This window comes from Epinephelus lanceolatus, chromosome 1, assembly GCF_041903045.1.
Source record: "Epinephelus lanceolatus isolate andai-2023 chromosome 1, ASM4190304v1, whole genome shotgun sequence".
NCBI lineage: Eukaryota > Metazoa > Chordata > Actinopteri > Perciformes > Serranidae > Epinephelus > Epinephelus lanceolatus.
The window spans coordinates 21,616,957-21,638,065 of record NC_135734.1 but is presented as its reverse complement, the minus strand read 5'-3'; the positions used below and the strand labels follow the sequence as shown (position 1 = coordinate 21,638,065).

Here is a 21,109-nt window from a genome sequence, read left to right as displayed (position 1 = left end):
ACAGCACAGGAGGAGAGCAGCTCACAGGGACGTTTCTTCAGCAGCAACAGCTTATTGTCAGCAATCAGCTGTTGTTGCCCCCCTCCCATCCACCCCCATCATCACAAATAGATTCTAATTCTGTGGCAAAACACTGAAGGCTCATAAATGTCAGGCTCTGAAACATGACATATTTATTTCTCTGGCTTAAAAGTGGAAAAAGACAAGGTTTTTTTGCTTTAACTGAAGTAAGTGAATGCACAATGTAATGGCTAAAAAATAATGACACCATCTGTGTTAAGACTAAGTCCTTATAAGCCTCGCTTTTACTACTCAATTCTGGCTACCATTGGGTACAATCTCCTGGGATAATGAAAGCTCAAATTACAGCACAAAGGAAGTGCGTCAACCATTGCACGTAACTGTGGAAAACAAAATGCAGTATGGTCTGTGTTGCTGATGGTTCCTAGACTCAGAGGAAACTGGAAAATGATTGGATCATCTTTGGGACAGCAGTACCAAAAACGTATTGACTTCTAGAAAGTGTGAACTGTAGATAAAGACAGCTACTAAATCTAACGTGCACGGGTATGGCAAAATGTGTACTAACAATTTTTAAAGATGCAACTTTATTTGACCATAAATGAGGAGTGCTAAAGAGTCGATTGAATTTTCCCTCAGGTAAAATGGTATGAAATGCCTCTATGCATGTAATCTTTGGTATAAGATGTGCAGTGATTTTGAAGCTCTGTTTTGGGTGATGTGTTAGTGTGGCACATTAGCATCCCTCATGCCTTAGTTTCTCTTTCATGTCATTTTGGGCAACACTTGTTCAGTGACAGAGTCATTATCTGGATAATACTGGCCCTAAATTGCATGTTTTATTAAGGCTATTCCATGCTTCATTGAGCAGTGAATTTGTAGGAGGCAATGCAGGGATATTTTTTTCTCCTATTGCTTTCTCTCTCTGTGCCTTCTCTTTGTATTCACCATAGAACTGTTCTAATTTTTGCCTACCTGGATTTGGATAACTGTGTTGTGTAAGGCCGAGGTCCTTTGTCATCAAATTCTATTATTCTCAGCTCTCTGTGTGCGATACCAATCTTGTCTCACCAATGACTAAGAAAATGTTTGGACAGAACTAAAATTTTATGTAATCATGTTTTGAATGGAAAAAGTCGCTGCTGTACTACACACTTTATGGGCACGTGGAACCAGCTTCCGTTTCAACTTGGGACACATAGATATATCTCACTGTCAAACATGGTTAAAACATGGAACATGGTCAGACCGCTTCTCACTGCGCATCCCCTCCCTCCTCATTCGCAGTCCCCACTAGAGCCGCTTCGTGCACTTCAACACTTCAAGCGCCTTTTAAGACCACTTTCATCTTCCCCCTTCAGAAAATGAGGCAGTCTCTGGTGAAAAGCGCTGACAGTAGCAGTTAGTACTGAGTAGAGTTGGCTCAACCGCGGCCCTTTCACTTCTGTCTTTGTCTGAAGTAGTGTGGGATAAGACGACCCTCTTAGAGCTATGTGCGTTTGTGCGCGTCTGTACACCAGCTGGAACCCATGTCGTGTCCTCTTCTTGTTGGTGTACTGGACAGAGGCCACTGAGGCAGCTGCTCATCCACTGATCTTACAGTGGGTTCTTGGACTTCAAACGAATATGCAGCCACAGTCTTACGGGATATTGCACTTGTATTGTTGCCATCTTCACGCCACTTGCCATTTCGTTTTCATCAGTGAGCGATTACCATTGCCACCTCCGCTGTCTCCAGTGTAAACATGGCTCTAGCCTGGCTGTGAGCACAGCAGTGATAAGGAGAAAGAGGGAAGTCTGTTTCAGATGGATGAACTTGTGAGTAGGGTTGGGCAATATGGAGTCAAATCAAATATCATGCTATTTTTGACCAAATACCTCAGTGTTGTCGACAGTGTTGTAGGGTTGACAATTGGTGCTTCCACAAAATATTTACACGATGACATTTTTCATAAATAATCATCAGCAATGTGGATATAATGAGGAAGTGGGTAAAATTACATCACTTTACTGTAATGCAGCCTTTAAAACTAAGAAGAGAAAGAAGGTGCCATCAAGTCTCTTATTACAGTATTGATGTCATATCTTGAGAGTTTTTGTGGAAGGGGAAGTTATCTGGAAACATGAGCCCAGTGGACTTTGTGTAATTGTTATCACCTTGTACAACAATGTGAGTCAAGATAAGTTAGCTAGAGGTTACCTGCAACAGTCCCAGTCATAGCTGTCTCTGTCGAGGTCTCTCAGATGATGCAAGCAATGCACTCGTCTGCAGCTGGGACTGCGAAGAGCCTCCTCCTGTAGCTGTTGTGGCCCTTAGATGAGAAGGTGTATGTGCAACTTTTTAAGCAAAGGGTACTTCCAAAATGGCAAAGCTCGATCAGCTTTGGTGGTTCAGAGCCAGCAGTCATCAACACACGAACACTATACTGTATGTAGCTTAAAGTGTAGTATACACAGTAAAGTGAATTGAGTGCTCAGGAGTTTTAGTGGGTAGTTTTGCACAAAAAACATCTCCTAAGCAACATGTTGCCAGCATATTTCTTTAATATTATCTTAATAATACCAGGGAGGGCGGTCACGGAGGTCAAGATATTGTTACGGCTTAACTGTACAATTCTCTCCAACCCTTGTGACAGCTCTAAGAACACAGAGGATGTGCTTTCTCTTGACAGGGAAAGTCAAGATACAACAGTCAGAAAGTACCACTTGAAGGGTCGAGAAAAAAAAAGAGCACTGACCTGCACTGACTCTGGAAAATATGACAGTGGTGTTGGCACTGTGTGCATGTGCGGATTTACATGGAAAATATCAGAGGCTGTTTTCACACACGCTGCCTCTGTGTTTACAGACACACATCAACGAACTAATGCCCTGCACATTAATTCGTCATTAGATTTAACCTGTCAGCAGCCTTTGGAGTGCTGTTGTACATGCTGTATTCCTCTGTGCTCTGATGGTGTCACTTTTAGTGGGATAAATACTGTGAAAGAGGCTTGTGTTCAGATTTGATTGGTTCACGTCTTGAATTTTGGTTTCCACTAACTGAAATGACTTGGTTTTACACTACTGACATTTGGCCGCGTTGTGTTTCACCACTTTGTGTGACTGTACGCTGCCAATGTGCGGTCTGCAAAAGACCAAAGTAACATAATTATAGAATAATAGATTGTTTAAATTCACATTGCTGTTCCTTGCTCATTTGTGTGGAATATTTGGCAATTATACTACTTATATATACTTATGAGACTGATTTGGTCTGTGCACACTAATAAAAGAGAATCACAAACACAAATTTGCAGCCATTAACCATGCTGCTGCTGTTTACGTGGCCAGGGTTTGAAACAAGTTTTATGTTAATAACTTCTACATAAATGGGTTGTGGTCCATTTACATAGCTATTAACCACTAATGTCAAGTCAAAACAACATTGCTCTTTCATCTGCATTTTACCCACACGTTCTGACCTTTATCTTCTCCTTTGCTCCAGTCCCTCTCTTTTAGCCCTCTCATCTCTTTTCCTTTCTCTCTGATTTGGTCACTCACTCACTTTTTTTTTTCCATTCTCCCTTTAATTTAGTCCATTATTTCTCTCTTGTACTCATCCGCTGTGTCGCTCTGTCTTTGTCTGTAGTGCCTAACACCCCTCAATTTATCCCCCACCCTCCTGTAAAAAACGTATTGCTATGGCAGTACCTCAGTGTCCTCGTTTGCCACTTTGATCACATTGTAGAGGAACTAAATGAGTGCAGGGAGTTAACTGGAGTGAGCTGCAGGTATCTCTGCCTCACCACCCCACTCCCTGCAGGGCTCCCGCTGATGGACGGAACAGCTCTTGTCCCTTCAGAGGGCTGGCCTGTCACACAGGAAGACAGATGTTAGTCTGCAGTTTTCCCGTCTCCAGTACCTGCCAAGATAACACACATCCGATGGGGAGAGAGGATGGGGAGGGGCTGGTTTGAAACATAAGGTTATTAACACAGGCACAGCGATCTTCTGACACTGCACTAGCTTCATTCAGAAACACACTGTAGGTCGTGTGATAACTGCAAACACTTGCAGTCATGGACATTTTTAGAATCTGACACTCTAACAGACGCACACATAGACGCTGGCCTCTCTAAGGACCTGTTGTCAACCCATACATTAGCTGGCTTTTAGGTCTCTCGTTTGGTAAGAAAAAGCCATGCATCTGAAATTGTCTTAACAGCTGTAAATAGGCTTTGCAGGGTAAAGCGGCCTGTCTCTCAAAGAGCTGATTTCTGTAAGCAGCTTAGTGTTTCCACCTCCTCATTACGCACCCTAACCTATTCATGTTGTGGGTGAGACGTGGAATTATTTCTCATACATCCCCTCTATCGTATTAGGATGATACTAATGTGCCAGTAGAAGTGAACATGTAGCCTGTTATTTGTTGTCAGGGTACTTTGCATAAATGCAGGCTACCTAATCGTGCTGGTATTAGTTGGAGTGAAATGTTAAGTCAGGTTCAGAAATAGGAATTGTACTAGTGGAGTGAAATGTAGAATACATCACTGTGCTTTGTTGTATGGTCCTCCAATCATTAGGCAAGCTTCATTACTTGTCAGTGGAAATGGCATCGCAAATAGTACTTTTGCCCACCAGTGCATTAGCAGCGGCAGCAGCAGATGTCGGTAGCTTTTAGAATAGTTTTATCTGCGATTGGTCATGCTGAACTGATGAAAAATGGTGAGTCAATAATGAGGAGTGAGCAGCTCATGTTTGTGCAGACTGTGGGTCACTTATTCAAAATATTTTTATGGAGATGTTTTGGAACACTCTGTGTCTGCAGCCCCAAAGGTTGTGTTTTTCTAGTTAACTGTCTCACGATGTGGCTTGATACAAGTAAATGTCTTCGCAGAGGCTTCGTTGTCAAACAAATGATTCTTCCTACTGATAGCCCCATGGTCATTTAGCACCCATCGTTCCACAACACCATTATCATTACCGTCACCCCTCTGGTTGTATGGCAGTGAAAAAGTCTAAGCCAGGGATTTGAACTGCACCTCTCTGTCACTGAGTGGAGACCACGGCCATCTCAGGATGTCATTAGAAGTGCTGTCTATGTCTGAAAGCCAGGTGGACTTGTCCTCTAATGAGGACTCGGCCGTCATGCAAGCGGTGAGTGGAGGAGGTGTCACACAGAGGTGCCACTGTCGGTCCGGGACGCTGATATTCTCCTCCACTGAGCAGCACTGAGAATGGCATCATTAGAGGCAGAGACGGACACAGGGACAGTGGGCTTAACCAGACGAGACAGTGAGATGGTAATGATATATTTAGTTGAGCGAACAAAGAAGTCAAATTGTTGTTATCTCAGATTTTTGTGTGTCTAAATCTTTGTTTGTCCCCTTGTTATACAAGGCCCAACATTTGGTCTTGCAGATGTGCCAGTAGCAAGATGACTTTGTAGAGCGTGGCAAGGATTTATCAATGTTCGTTGACTTTTAACCTCCACTGAACAGAGAAACATATTTAGGTGGAAGAATTCCAAGGCCATTATATGTCAAGGTAGATGGAAAAACTGAGGGTTTTATTTATTTATTTATTTTTTGTATCTTTACTTTCGGTTCACCTGCCATCACTGCATGAATGGAGAGCCATTCTCTGTCTGACATTTTCCCAATCTGGCAGAATTGGAAAAGGTAAAAGTTTATGGAAAGCTTCACCAGTCCAAGATGATACCAGCATTACTGTTATGGTTAAAGGAAATCATCACACAAGGAGTCTAAATATTAAACACGACCTATTCCATTCACTAGCTCTGCGGGTGCCACAGTGTAATTAAAGGTTCAGTGTGTAAGATTTAGGGGGATTTAGTGGTGTATAGCAGTGAGGATTGCACCATGCAACCAGCTGAAACTTTTCTTCGTAAGATTTCCTTCAGTGTTCATTGTTCTGGAGTTTTTTTTTTTTTTTACAGGGAGCTGAATTATTCGCAGGTGTTTCTTGCTCTCCAAAACAAACGGACCAGGTGACTAACTCCAGTAAAAACACTATCATGTTTCAAATCAGTGTTTTTCATTGGTTCTTACCACAGTTGTTGACATAAAAACACAAATGGCCCTATCTACAGCTGCTGTAGAAACATGGCGGTGAACATGACAATTTCCATAAACAAGGACCTGCTTTCTATGTAGATATAAATGACTCTTAAGAAGATATACTTATTATATTATATTACATTTCTGCCAATACATCCCCCTAAGTTCTACACACTGGACCATTAGAACATAATGTGTCCACATGGCTATTACACTGAATATCGTACAGAATTAAGTGTTGGCCCAACTTGACTTTTTTATACCACCAGGGTCAGGGTGTCTATAGGTCCTTAAAGAGTCTTAAAATTTCTTAAATTCAACAACAAAAACACAGGTCTCAACTGCTGCAAATATTTCTTTCTGCCTGCCTTCCTATGTAAAAGCCCACATTTCTAAAATTACAAATCTTTACAAACCATAAAACTGTCATTTTACTTCATACTTGCACTTACCTGTCGGAAAAATGTGGATTGACTTAACTCACTCTAATAACCATATTCCTCCCCGTTATTATTAAGATAATATTAAAGAAATAGGCTGGCAAGATGTTGCTAAGGAGATGTTTTTTTGTGTGTAAAACTACCCACTAAACTCCTGAGCACTTACATCTGCATAGGATCACATATATACTACTTACCTGCAATGCTTACCTGTGATACTTTAATAAATAAAACGTGATTTGTCCAAAAATCTGTCCTAAATTTGGGTAACACATGTCTTGAACGGATCTTAAAAAGCATTAAATTTAACTGTCTGATACCCGTAGACACCCTGTATACATATTGAAGGGAAAACAGCATGTACATATTCAGTGTGCTGCTTGTGCCATTAGTAAAGCTGATCGGACCGTTTTATGTCATTATCATCCTGCATTGCCTACAGTACTTTGTGCTGTAGTAGGTTATGAGTTCATTGTTCCCAGTATCAGTGAGCCATGGATGTGACACAGCAAAGAGCCCTGTGGCGAAGTGACTGAAAAGCTAGAGCCTCTTCAATAGCCTTCTGCAGCTATCAATATGCAGTTGACAACACAACTGAAGTTATTTAAAGACACGCCATGTGCCACTAGATGGAAGCAAATGGAAGCACAGATTGTTGTTCTTTCTACTTATAGTGCTGGAATACCCCTGAATTGTGAATTATATTTCAGCTGCTTGGAAGTTATTCCAGAAAATACTGGGGAAAGAATAATTAGGTTTACATTATTTGTTTTGATGGTCCTGTAGACTGACATTTCAGACCTTTTTGTTTTTTCTAAAGCGCAGTATGGTAGCAGTCAACACTCTTGCATCGTAACCAGGAGGTGTACTGTCATGATGAGCGCAGATGCTGAAGGTTGAGAGGTCTTTCAGTTTTCATTTCTTCCCTTTGCTGTTAATGGCATCTATCCATAGGAAGGCTCGGGCTCTCTGTGTTGTTTGATTGTGGCTGCGTGCGCTCGTGTTTGTTTTCTCCTCCCTCCCAAGAGTTTGATTAGACGTCTCCATTTAGCCGCCACATTACTTTCATTACAGCACACATGCACGCTGGGGAGGGCCGTCCTGATCTTTTTCTCTCTCCATGCAGATGGTAGCCACATCTTATTCTCGCTGGATTGGCACACAGCCTACATCTGTCCCTTACCAGCCAGCATCCCCCTCATGGCACAGCCCTCGAAGGCTTAATTAAATATCAGACCAAAGCTAACTCTGCTGCCGGCCACCCATGGGCTACACACAGAATAGGAGGAGGGGGGTGGAAGAGAATAGGCCTTTCAAAAGTGCACGGAAAGAAAGAGGGTGAACGAGACAGTGATTGTAAAAGTAACATCCTCTTTGCCAGCTGCTGTCACTGGCAAGCGGACTGGGAGTTGATTTGCACTCATTACTGGGAAATGAGTAAGGCCTGAGGATGATGACCGCATTACTCCGATCGCATGTGATGTGATTGGAGATGTTGTGCAATGTTAATCTCCTCCCATGTCCCCAAGATATCGAAAATAAATGGAGATGAAAATCTTACTCTGCATCTTCATAATGGGCGATGCGTGATAGAACTGATTATGCAACCATGGCCCCCTCCATCCAAGAATATTTTTCATTCAACCAATAATATAAGAAGCAAACCACTTTCTGCAGGAGGTATTTCTTATTACTGTGGCTGCAACAAGTAGTGTTCATTTTGTTAGCTATTTTTGAAGTCTCAGTCCTGTGTCAAGTGTCCTTGTCATCATATTTAGTCAAAGTCACCCTGTGTTTTTTTTTTAATTTGACAGAAAGTCTGAGCACTTCGGTCTTATCTTTGTTAAAATGAACAATTTAATATACTTTTAGTGATTGAAAACTGTTAAGATCTTACTCTTTTTAGTCATCAGATTATAGTGGACATTTTAGTAATTCTAGTGTAGCCAAAACCAATAATTGTGTCATTTTTGTCAAAGCTGTTTCACATAAGATTTTATCGTATCATAATCTGATGATCAATCTCAGGAATACATCCAGACATGGATAATTTTCTAATTTGCATGTTTTTTGGAACCAGAAACAACTGGCCAGAGGCCCAATACTCTCTTTAAAACTATTATAAAACGATGGTTCCAGATATCACCTCAGTTCTTTCTCCCAAACCCTATTGTTGTCATTGTCATTTTAACTTAAACAAGTTACTGAGTCTACCTGACTTTGCTCATTGTGTGCTACAGGTGTACTCCTGATATGGAGGACGCAGCACAGGAAATGGATAATATGTGATCTCCTACTTTTTTGCAGAAATAGAGATTTAAAGGAGTTGTATGTAACTCGGGACAAAGATGGTTGATCGTTTAGTTTCATTGCCAAGTCATCAATTACCACTACATTGGGGTGGTAGTGAGAGTGAACCACAAACCCAAAGCGTCTGTATTTCGCAACCTGGGAATGAGACTTAACAATTAACTAATTTTCTCCAGTGTTACATACACCACTTTCAAGTTAAGGTGTTTCATTTCCAAACTACATTTTAGTCTCATCTTTGTCATTAACAATAGCGCATGTTGATATCGTCACAGTAAGTGTTTAATGATGTTAGTGCTGCATTGTCATCATCTTGTCTTAGTCATGGAACAAAAGTTCTTTGTGAACATATTTAGTATAGTTTTCATTAATGAAATTAACACTGGCAATAAGAAAAGAAATGATCAGTGACCTTGTGGTTCCGCGTGAAGTTTTGGGCTCAGTAACATATGAAGCATCCAACAGGTACTGTAAGGTGCCCCTTTGTAAAACCTAATTTGGGCCAGCAGTTTAAGGTAAGTTTATTTGCACATTTAAAAACAATTTACAGAAAGCCCTTTCGTGGTACCTCACCTAAAGGGAAGAATAAAACATGCACCAAATTAAAGATATACAACATGATGCAAAGTAAAATGTCAGTAAAGACACATATCTTCAATACAGTTGACACTACTGAGAAGACATTAACAGGACATCAAATAAATCAGTACTATGCAGAAACACAGCAGCCGCACAGCACAGTGATGATTTATACAATACGAAATCTTTCTGTCATTAACCCACATTTAAGTTTCTTTTTAGTTTTGGGACAAGGACATAGAGTCAGTTAAAAAGTTCAAGCTCATGTTCCACAGTTGGGCTCCACGGTGTCTTAATGAATACTGTCGTCTTGATGTATGATACATTGGTAGGTACTGTAAAGGTTAGTAATTAGTCTAGTTGAAAAAAATTAACCTGAGAGCAGCTCTTTGTGTTCGGAGTATCAACACATGGAAATCCTTACTCACAAACCTCGAACTAGATCTTGACTGGGATCATTTTAAACTCAACTTGAAACAGTTTATTTAAGAGTGTTCAGCCATGTATTTATGGATGACCAGGTGCTTCTTGTTTTATGCTGCTTTGTTGTGTTGTATCATTGTTCTGTCTTTATTTTCTTGTTGAGTTCTAGTATTAATATTGACTTTAGTACCTGGGGCTATAAACGCTGTGGTTATACAAATAAACGTAGTTCACAATCACAGTATTGAAAACATACTTTCAAGGTAGAGCCTTGCTGCTGTCTGATGAACATAATCAAAGACATTTTTCACTGCACCCTAAGCCCTGACTCTCCCACAGTACAGTGCTCGCTGGTGTCTTCACTGTTTAACTTAAGACATGTGCCCTTCTTTCCCCTTGCTCATCGCAGTGTCTGGGTTGAACATAAAGGCATAACTTGTCTGTGATTTTACATACTACTACTCCTTTTCTATCCACTCCCCATTCTACTCTGCACTCATTAGGGACCAACCTTTGTCTGAGTGTTAGAGGCCATCTCATGTCTGTCAAACTACCAGATAATGGCCGCCCTGCTCTTTACCATGCACCATGTTCACTGTGATCTTTGAGGACATCATTATCCTCTTCATGTGTTCCAACAGAGTGTGGTGTCTCAGTGTTAACCCGAGAGTTTGGTATGATTCTCCGCAGATTTTTTTTTTTTTTTTTTTTTTGTGATAATGGCACACGAGTTTTCATCATACAGTCTTTGATATGCAGCGTGAATGCATTTAATCAGGACATGTACAATGCTTTTCCCGTTTTGTCTCTTCTTTTAAAAAGTTTCCTCTTGTTATCAGCACATTGCTCTTTCAGTGCCCATTCATAATTGCTGATATTGCTACAATATCTTGTTGTGTGCCGCATAATAAGCAGGTTTGCTATCAATTACTAGTGCAGCAGGAATGAACACCTGCCTTGTTCTCACTCCATTACCTTCCCTGGCACATTACATGCCTTTTAATATATTTAATACATCTTCGCTTTAAAACCATGCCTTACCTTTTTTAAGGTCCTCATCAATGTGTCAATACTCTTACCTTTCTCCACACCTCAAACAATGCAATCTCCCTGTTGGGTTACATCTTTGTTCTTCTTCATGTTTCTTTTTTTCTCCTTTTTAAAGCAAAAGTCATTTCCTCTGCGCCGTCCCTCTCCGCTGCACATGCCCACAGGACACTCTATTTCATCTTGCTTTGAACTCTTTTTAATTTTGCGCAGTAGCGGTTTTTTATTAACATATTTATTCATTTATGACTCCTCTCAAAGCCCTCTGCATATGAGCACACCTTTATTCTCTCGTTCTTCCGCTTTCTTTCTCCCCTCTCAGCTCTCGACTCTCCACAGAGAACGGGCCTCGCTAATGCAGTGTTAGTTTAATCCCTGCCACCCTGTCAGAGGCTATTTTCTCTGGGTCCTTTTCTTACTACAGCAGCAGCGAGCACGGCCAGAGTTTTGGGGCTCTCTCAGCTCACTGGCTCCTGTCTAGACGTTCTCCACCCTGCACATAGAGGTGTCTTTTTTTTTTCTTTTTATTTCCCCAGTCAAGGGAGGAGCCTGTCTCCAGTCCTCAAGGTCAAGGTGTCTTTCTAAGCATTGCATGGCGGATCATCCCCTTCCACTCTCCCTAACACCCACTTCCCACCCTGATGGCAGCCACCTGTCAATAGCTGAACTCCCCCACCTAGATAATAATAACCTAGCCAGAAACCATCTTTCATCAAGTGTCCTCGCTCCATTTGAATAGAGGGAGATTGTGGGCAGGATGCTGAAAAGACAGCTGAGGAGCCTCCTCCTGATGTGCGACTACTTGCAAGGTGGCAGTGACAGCAAAGGGGATGCAGGTGGTTATATAATTAGAGCAAGGTCATGTGAAAGTTTCCAACAGTTGTCCAGTTGCTTATTTTCCTTCTTGCACTGAGATTGTAACCAGATGACAGTTATAAGGAAATGCACCAGTGAAACAATTCAAGTGTATGTTGTTTGTTCTAGGTATTCTTAGCATGGTATTCTTAGACGGACCTGTCGTTCGGTCCACCACTTTGGTCCGGACTGAAATATCTCTACAACTGTTTGATGCATTACTTTGAAATTTTGTGAAGACATTCATATTTTAGAGAAGATGCAGCCTACGGACTTTAGTAATCCTTTGATTTTTTATTGAAAGTTATGGATTCAAGTAAAATGTCTAAGCTAAACAACTGTTGGTTGGATTGCTGTTAAATTTGGTTTAGACATTCATCATCTGACATTTCCTTCTGCACCATAATGCAGTCAAAATTATAATTTGTCCAATATTTTGGTTTATGACCAAACACCTACAAAACTAATGACATTCCAGTCAGCCTCAGATGTTGTCTGTGTTAGTGACTGCCCATTGTTATGATGGCCCATAATTCTGAATCCCCAGTAGTCGTTAATATGGTCCCATTGGACATATTAACAACAGCCTGTTACCCTGAAACAAACACTCATTGCACCAAAGGGCCATTTCTCTGATTGGCTAGTACTCTTTGCCTTCGGGTTGGGTTGGGTTGGTTAGATTTAAGCATGAGGAATGAGATTGGTTGAAGTTACGATAAGAATATCAGCATTAGCCAGTCAGAGGCAGAGTAGGGCAGGTCATGCTTTTTCCGTAATAGGAACTAGGGCTGTAGTCTCCTGGTCGACTAGATGATTATTTGGTTGCTATGCTCTCATCCGACCAAATTGTCATTGGTTGAATAATCACTGTGTTACTTTCATAAGGAGAAAAGTGCTGCATCAACAGCTTTCCAGGATTAATCCATTATTTCCTGCAGTGGGGGGGGCAGGCTAAGTGACCTGTGAAAATGGGGGTGTTTCAAAACACCCCTGTTGTTGACAGAAAGTTGAACTCGCCCACCCTCACACTGAGTGTCGCGGTGACGCAGACCTCCTGTCTGTTTCTGTATGCTGACACCAATTCCCTCAGTGGAAATGAAGCTTGTATTTACTTGTATTTCAGCCTCCACTAAAATAGCATTTTAAGTCGTGTGTGTGATATATCCTTCAGGGATTTATACTTCAGGATTTATCCTGGCTTCATATGAGCAGAGGAAATCTCCGCCTGCGCTAGGCTAATGTATACAATGTACAATGCCATAGGCTGGCGCTAATAACATTAGCATGTTGTATTTGCTTGGAAAACGTGTTTAGTATAAGACAGTTGTTTTGCCTGTCTGCAGACAGGCATGATGCGCTACAAATCAAAACTAAGCTAACCCTTAACTTTTTAAGCACTCCAATAACCTGGTGAAGCATAAAAAAAATTATGTTTTTGTTTCAAGCTGAGTAGAGGGTTGAACCCTAGAGTGGGAGAGCCCTTCTGTGCGGAGTTAGCATGCTCTCCCTGAGTCAGCATGGGTCCTCTTTGGGTACCCAGGCTTCCTCCCACCATCCAAAGACATACAGGTTAGGTTAACTGGTGACCCTAAATTGCCCGTTGGCATGATGGTGAGTGTGAATGGTTGTCTGGCTCCATGTGTCAGCCCTGCAATAGTCTGGCGACCTGTCCAGGATGTACCCCACCCCTCGCCCAATGTCGGCTGGAATAGGCTCCAGCCCTCCCACAACCCCCAACAGCATAAGCGGTTAAGGAGAATGAATGAATGAATGAATGAATGAATGTTTTAAGCTGTGGTACTGAGGTATTCAGCTTAGTTGGCTATGCTAACTTTATCTGCATTGCAGTGCACACAATGCAATGGAGCAGTGAAATGTGATGTTGAAATGGGGCTCAGACATGGACCAAAACCATAGCCTAGATATGTTCTGATCAAATACAAACTTAAGATGAAGTGGCAAGTAGCAGGCACACAAGCCAGTGATGAAGTAGCTACCTTAACAAACCCTTCAACACTTGGCAACTATGCGATAATGTAGCTCGTCACACTGTTGCAGTGTCGTTGTGTGAACACAGCATTAGTCTTGTTTAAAAAATCTTTATGTCCATTACAATACAAGCACAGTAATCCCTGTACCACATTGTAATTAGTAGTGAGTCAGGATATTTTCCCTGTGGATGGGTGCTGATCTCTGGAGTGTAAACCTTCTCTCCTTCCCGACAAAGTCCCAAATCTTGTCACATATCACGCACTCACCCCTCTTTTTTTCCCTCTAACCCTGCTTCCTTCAATCAGATGGACAGATAAGTGGCAGACCCAAGGGGGCATTCAAGGTGCTGAGCCTATATCTTAAGTGCTCTGTCTCTCTCTTGTCTTTCTTTCCCCTCCCTTTGTCTCTCTCTCTATCCATCTCTCTCTGTCTTTCAGATGCCAAGGAGATTGTGTTGAAAGCTCAGATTCTGGCTGGTGGCAGAGGAAAGGGCGTGTTTGACAGTGGCCTTAAAGGTGGAGTGCACTTAACCAAGGAGTAAGTATGCCTCTATCTACATTTCACATTCATGACTGTAGGAGATAGATTCATATTATTTCTCCTGCGACAGCGACTTTGAGAGTGAGGAGGCTCAAAGAGTTCTCTGAAGATGCTCCCAAGGCACAAAGACACAGTCAGGATTACTTGAGCTGCAAATAAACAGTTTTTTTCTTTCTTCCAGTGTCTTGTTTTCCAACAACTACCCTCAATTAAATGTTGAAAAAGTGATTTTAAGGTCGGCAGAAGCGTTTTGCACCCCATACTGTGTTCTCCTCTCTCGGGTTGATTGGGTTTTGTGCCGTTGCTGAGGTTTATTTTGTTCTGGCTTAGAGTTACAAAGTGTGATGAGTGTATTCCTTCAGTAAAGGCTCACTCCAGAATTGTGTGCATTTTTCAAAAGGCTAAACAGCAACTTGAAAGGATTTTTCTTTGCTCAGGCGCTGCATTTCCTTCTGCCAAGTTTCCAGGACTAAAACAGTGCTATCGTTTCAATAAAGGTACCCACCACTCCCTGCCGCCTTAAAGGCAAAAAAGGTGATTTATGACGATTGTCCCAGATATGTATCATCGTCACCCTACTTCAGGGTTCGGAATGGCCGGAAACTTTCTCAAAGTGAGATATGCTGAAGTTCAGTGTCCCCAGACAGTGACATGAGTGCACAGTTCACCTTCCTCTCATCCATCAAAAGATGAGTACAACCCCAGCTTCATTTTTATTCACTAACAAAACCAGAGCAGGCTTTCAGAAGCAGCCCCGGCACGCAGTACAAGCAGAGGTTCATTCACAGCGATGTGTAGATGTACCAAAGTGTATCCAAAAACTGTGCTTTGTCAGAATATGTTACATTAATGCCCAGAAAGTGCTGAGGCATATCTCTCTTCAGCTGAACAAAACTCCGGAGAGATAAAGAAATACTGATTCATCTGTCAGGTTCACCTGCTTTTCTCATCTTTCATCTTGTAAGTGTGTGCTTTTCAGTGATTTTTGTTTTTGTTTTTTTAAATTAAGACTGTTGTTTAGAATAAGAACACTGTTTGACTTGTAACCTCTCTCCTTTAGCCCTGCTGTGGTTGGTGAACTGGCCAATAAGATGCTGGGTTTCAACCTGACTACCAAACAGACACCAAAAGATGGAGTGAAAGTGAAAACGGTGAGCCGCTGCACAGACTGAAGGAAAGAAAGATATACTTTGCTTTTTCTTTTTGTGTTTTTTTTTTTTCCTGACCTCATTTCAAGGCATTTTGAGTCCAGTAATGCAGTTCTGTAAAATTAATGACTGTGAAGGCAGTCTGGCTCTATGGTTTTTGTGTTTTTTTCTTCCACTAGGTCTAAATAGTAGCCTTCCACTGTTGTTTACTGTGGGTTTGCGCTGGCTGGTGTTATGGCTCATTGCATAAATTGAACTGGGCCCACTGTGAATTTAAAGTGTTTGGTAAACAACTGTTTCTATGTGCCACTAACAAGCAGGAATATCATTTTCTCTACTCGCTTGCTGCATGCAGTACCTCCTCAAAACAGACATTGCCAGGTGATGAAGCCTTTTGAGTCTGTAGCTTGTGTGTGGGTCCCCCGCTTTCTTTCTTCATCTCTCCCCATCTCCCTTTACCCCTGCTACCCCCCTGTTCCACCTAACCTCTCCTCCTACTCCTGTTGCAGAGTTTAGGTCGAATCAAATGAGTATTACACTTGTCATTTTTATAGAAAGCACCTGCGGACCAGGAAGTCCACAAGCTCACAATGAACTCCATGTCTCAGAGGCAGAGGAGAAGGTAAACAAACAACAACATAAACTGACAAAAGTTGAATTAGATGTGGGCGAGAAGAGACGTGACCTCCAATTGGCCATCATATAGTCTTACTGAAAGCATCCTCTTTCAGCATGGGCACTGAAATCAGACCAGGCAAGAGCAGCCATTGACTGACCTAAAGGATCGAGTACAGTTAGAGATGTACCAGTCAAGTGATCCTGCTGCACAGTGCACACTACAGGTACCCTTAAGTAATTAGAAATCCAATATATATGTATGATCAAAGAAAAAAAATGCATCCAAGCAATTCCTTAGTGCTTTTTTTTTTTTTTTTTTTTTTTTGTTAATAAAATAAAGTATAAAATAACAAATCCACTCTTTAATCTTTTTGGCCTTGTCACTGTCTCGAGGGACTTTCTCTGTCCCTTTAAGAGACTATTCTCCAGTGTTTGCTGCGTTTATGTTCGTTATCTGAACATCTGACCCTACATTAATTATTAAATTAACTATTGACATTTTATTAATTTATTAGCCTACTCCTATTGGCTTGTAGCTTTTGTCTCAATTGCAGTGATGTGGTGAGTGTGACAGTCCACTGTCTGTCTCTCCTCAGCCTACAGTGAAATATCATGCACCAGAGATGAAGTAAGGTAAAACACAAGACTCTCACTGAGCTGAAATGAGTGTTTAAAATTTCGGTAAATGACATAAACATTGCATTTTGCTGTTGTTTATGGTGTGTGGTGTTTCACCGCTGGCAGGGCTCAGACAGTTGTGGAGTTAAAGACGGCTGCACTCTTTGCACAGCTGTGAATAAAATCTTTGCAAGTAAGAACACCTGTGTTACAGCTGGCGTAAAACAAAGGACCGTAACAAACTCTTTACAGCTCAACATAGCCAGTCCTGATCATTACAAAATGCCTTAATCGGTCCTGATACAGATTTTTGAGATTGGTTCGGGACATCCCTAAGTACAGTAATGGTGTAGTCACAACCTGGTCTGTCAGATGACAGCCAGAGTTTAGCTGTCAACCCCTCAATGGAGCTCACGTCAACCCTCAACCCATGCTGCACCACAGAGCAGAGCACACCACAGGGAACGGGACAGCACTTCACCATCTACATGGATTTGCTGTCATGGCACAGATAGAAGGATGAGAAGAGAAGGGCAGATGAGACAGGGAGTGTAAAAGATGGCTGTGGAGAAGAACGTAGGAGGCTAAAACGAGTGTTTTAGGGGGAAAGCAAAGACCGAGACAGTTGGAATGGAATATGTTTAGTTTGAGTGAAGAATCAAGCCACGAGTCGAACAACAGGGAACTTAAGAGAGCATTTGAGCGACTGGAGAAGACAACATTTGGACAAGGAGATAGGAGTGCTGTCTGTGAACATGGAGGGTAGAGAAGACCATCCATCCTCATTTGCTGGGCGACAGGGTGGAGACAGAACATAAGGGCTGTGCATGTTCAAACAAACACTTCATCCAAAAACCTGCAGCCCATTAACTGCCACACAACTGATAGTTTCCTATCAGGTTTTTTCTTTCTCTTTTCCAAATGAGCCTCTCGCTTGCTTCCTCTTTCTGCTTGTCTGCCAGGCTCTGAGTTACCTTGCTCTCTATTTGCCTCCCTTTCTCTTATTCACAGCATAAAAGATTTTCTCAGAGCTATGCTTCGTAGATTCTGCCAATCAGTGGACCCTGCTTATTTGCCTGTGTCATTGTGTTTAATCTAGTGTTGAATATCATGGACATTTTTAAAGATGTAATCATTGTAATGTAAAAATTTAAGTCTACCAGGGGAACATCAAGAAAAATCAAAAGGTATTTTCATTAGAGCTGTAGTAGGTACTCTTTCTTCCATTAGCCCCTCTTTCCTCTGCTGTGCCATATCCAGGTGATGGTTGCTGAGGCCCTGGACATTAGCAGGGAGACCTACTTTGCCATCCTGATGGACCGCGCCTGTAATGGTCCTGTCATGGTAGGCAGCCCCCAGGGGGGTATGGATATTGAGGAGGTAGCCGCCAACTCGCCAGAACTCATCTTTAAGGTATGTGATTTGTGGCTTATAACCATCACTACAATATCAAATGAGAAGAATAGGAAAACTAGGGTACTGTTCACGTTTGAAACAATACCGGTACCTGTAATTTGGTCCGGTCATACTTTTTTAGTGCTTAACTTCCTGTGTAATAACAAAGATGGGATTTTTTTAAGAAAGCTGCAGGGCTGACTTGGTTGACTAAAAAGCAATGCTGCTCCTCTGCACGTTGAGCTAATCTTCTGTCTGTCAGTTTCGTGTGTGTGTTTGCGTGTCTGCTCATCTACCAGTGATAAAAGGCTATTACCAAAATTATATTGAAAAGGAAAAAGACCAGACGACAAAACTATTGTGACATATCCTTACTGCAGCAAAAGTTTTGGATCACTAGGAAGCCAACAGATTTACTATGGAGCTTTGGCATCCCAGCTTGGCGGTGCTTCTGTCTCTTGTCTGAAGTTAAAGAGCTGCAACACCGGCCTCAGAGCTCCGTGGCCGGCTTCCCAGTCTCGGGGTGCTTTGCAGCACCTCCACCTTTTATCTAAGCCTGGCTTTCTCACCTAGATGCACTTTCGGGTGCTGAGTTTGGCACCAATGGATTTAACATGAATTGGTACTTGGTAGTAGAGTCATAATTTGGTCGGTACCAAATTACAGACTTCGGCACCTAACCCAATCAAAATTAAAACATATCTGCCTCAAAAAACAATGAAGAGGTTCAAATTAATTGATCCTGTCCAGCACTCTTGGAACCCTCATCATTGTTTCTTAAAGATCTGACTAACTTTAAACCATGCCAGGGCTGGATTCTTTAGCAGCCCTCTCAGATGGAGTTCTCAGTTTATATTTCCTGCTAATTCAGTTAAATGTATTGTCCTGCCTGCGTGCACACTGCAACAGCTGAACATGATGCACACATATAGCAATTCTCTAAAGCGTAACATGAACAGATACACAGCCTTCTGTGCTATAAATTGCTACTAATGAGATTTCATATACACAACTTGAATCCAGTGTAGTCACTCGGCTACTTGGCAACAGGTCCTTGTCACTGATAACAGATGTACAATTTAAGTAATACAGATGGAGTTTGCCTCTATTTCCTGTTGTTGTATATCCTCCTTTCACTATTGTCTGCAGATGTTGGAGCAGATTGTGAAGATACAGCTGAGATTTATATCATTCATTATTTCCACCGGAGATTTCAGATTGTATGTGCGATACACAGCTGTGGTGTTGCTTATCTAACACACATGATAGCCCCTCAAACATCTCATTAAAATCTATATGGTCCAGACCTAGTTTGTACAGAATAGGTGCACACCAGCTAATGACAGCAGCAGTTTTAGACTCACTGTCTTCACGACTGTGCACACTGAAATCCTTCATCCATTTTTATACCTATGGAAAAAAAAAAAAGTTGATAAGCGAGCTTCTCGCTATCTGAAGTCAAGGATACAGGAGTCTGATGATCATAAATCCAGCGTCTCAGCCCCAAGTCTCTTTTCTCGATGTCTGGCAGCTTGCCACTACTTAATTATGATGTCTGCAGTTTAATATGAGCATCCGCTTTGTGTCAAATTATAGCCCAGCATTTGAGCCTCTTGTTCTCTTTCACTCCATTTCTCCATTTGTTTCCTTCCCTCCTTTCTTTCTCTCTCTCTCTCTGCAAAATCCTATAGGAAGTCATAGATATATTTGAAGGCGTGCGAGACGACCAGGCACTCCGCATGGCAGCTAATTTGGGTTTCAAAGGACCTCTGCAGAGACAGGTAATGGGTGCACTGAAGGCTTTAAAGACACAATGCAAAGAAGAGGCAGAAAAATCTACAATGCACACACACACACACACACACACACGCCCATATGCACAGACAGATGAATCCTCATTGACAAACACACCAAACTTTGGCTATTATTAGTTTTCTGGAGGCAAGTTGTGAAGTGTCATTACACTAGGCTCACTTGCCAGGTGGTCTATTGTCATATATCTGGCAGTGACGCACAGCACAGCGCTGTGCCAGGCTGAGGGAGCTGACATCACTAATGGAACCATCATCTGATAGAACATGTCTCACATTGATTTTGTGAGTGAATCATCCAGTAAGAAACGAAACTCGTCACAATGGGCAACCTATAATTTTGAGGACAGCGAACAAACATTTTCTCTTGTCATCTCAAGTTTTACAAATGTTGCTCAGGCAGCATTAGCTAGTAAAAAGAGGCCAGGGAAGAACAGTACAGAAACACCCGAGGTTCACATTCAGAATGAGTATGTGTGCTTTGATATAGAGTTCATTTCAAAGCCATTTGTCTCTTGGCATCAGATCATTAATTTGTTTTCTTTACCACAGGCACCATGGCATGAGAAATCAGATTAGCTCAGAATCTTAGCACATGGAATACGTATAAGTCAGCCAAGTGAATCTGCAGAAAAGCAAACTAAAAGTCAAGAATGTTTGAGCTTTGGTTGCATCGAAGTGGATGCGATCCTTTTTTTTGCAGGATACTGAATGGGCATTGATTTTAAACAGGCAAGGGGAGAAATAGAAAGTGATTGGTTAAGTTTCTGCATTGTCAGTATGCTGCTGCGAGTCAGCTGCCAGACTGTTTAATTCAGAGATAATTACAGCTCCTCTTCTTTTAACACCTTTACCGTCTTGAATGAGCTATGGGATGACAGGATCTTTGTGTAGATGCAAGAGTGTGCCTACACTGATTGTGTGTGTGTGAGACAGGAGAAAAGTAAGTGAGCTTGGTGGACTTTGTCTGGAGCTGTGCATTTAGAAGTCTTTCAATGCTGTGTCAAGCTGTCTTCATTACTAAAGAACAGTTGCAGCAATACAGAGATCAATTGAAGTGCTTTTAAAATGGAGATTTTGACAGTGATGATTTAAGTGTTGTGGCATTTCTATGTTGCTTTGTTGACTGGCTGCATTCATCTTTTGTCCATAGACTGTAAATATCAATCCTACATGTAAAAAAAAAAGCTACAGCCAGGTTATAATGATATATATGTGAAACTACATTTGTATGTGCTGCAATGCATGTC

At 41.7% G+C, this 21,109-nt stretch overlaps 1 protein-coding gene across 1 annotated transcript in view; it reads left to right on the top strand.

Annotated features, from left to right (window-relative positions):
- suclg2 (succinate-CoA ligase GDP-forming subunit beta) overlaps nucleotides 1-21,109 on the top strand; it is a 134,174-nt gene that overhangs the window by 44,266 nt on the left and 68,799 nt on the right. The window contains exons 3-6 of the mRNA XM_033627189.2: nucleotides 14,167-14,266; nucleotides 15,330-15,420; nucleotides 17,914-18,066; nucleotides 19,740-19,829. Of these exons, the coding sequence (XP_033483080.1) occupies nucleotides 14,167-14,266; nucleotides 15,330-15,420; nucleotides 17,914-18,066; nucleotides 19,740-19,829 (434 nt within the window). The remainder of the gene's footprint in view (nucleotides 1-14,166; nucleotides 14,267-15,329; nucleotides 15,421-17,913; nucleotides 18,067-19,739; nucleotides 19,830-21,109) is intronic.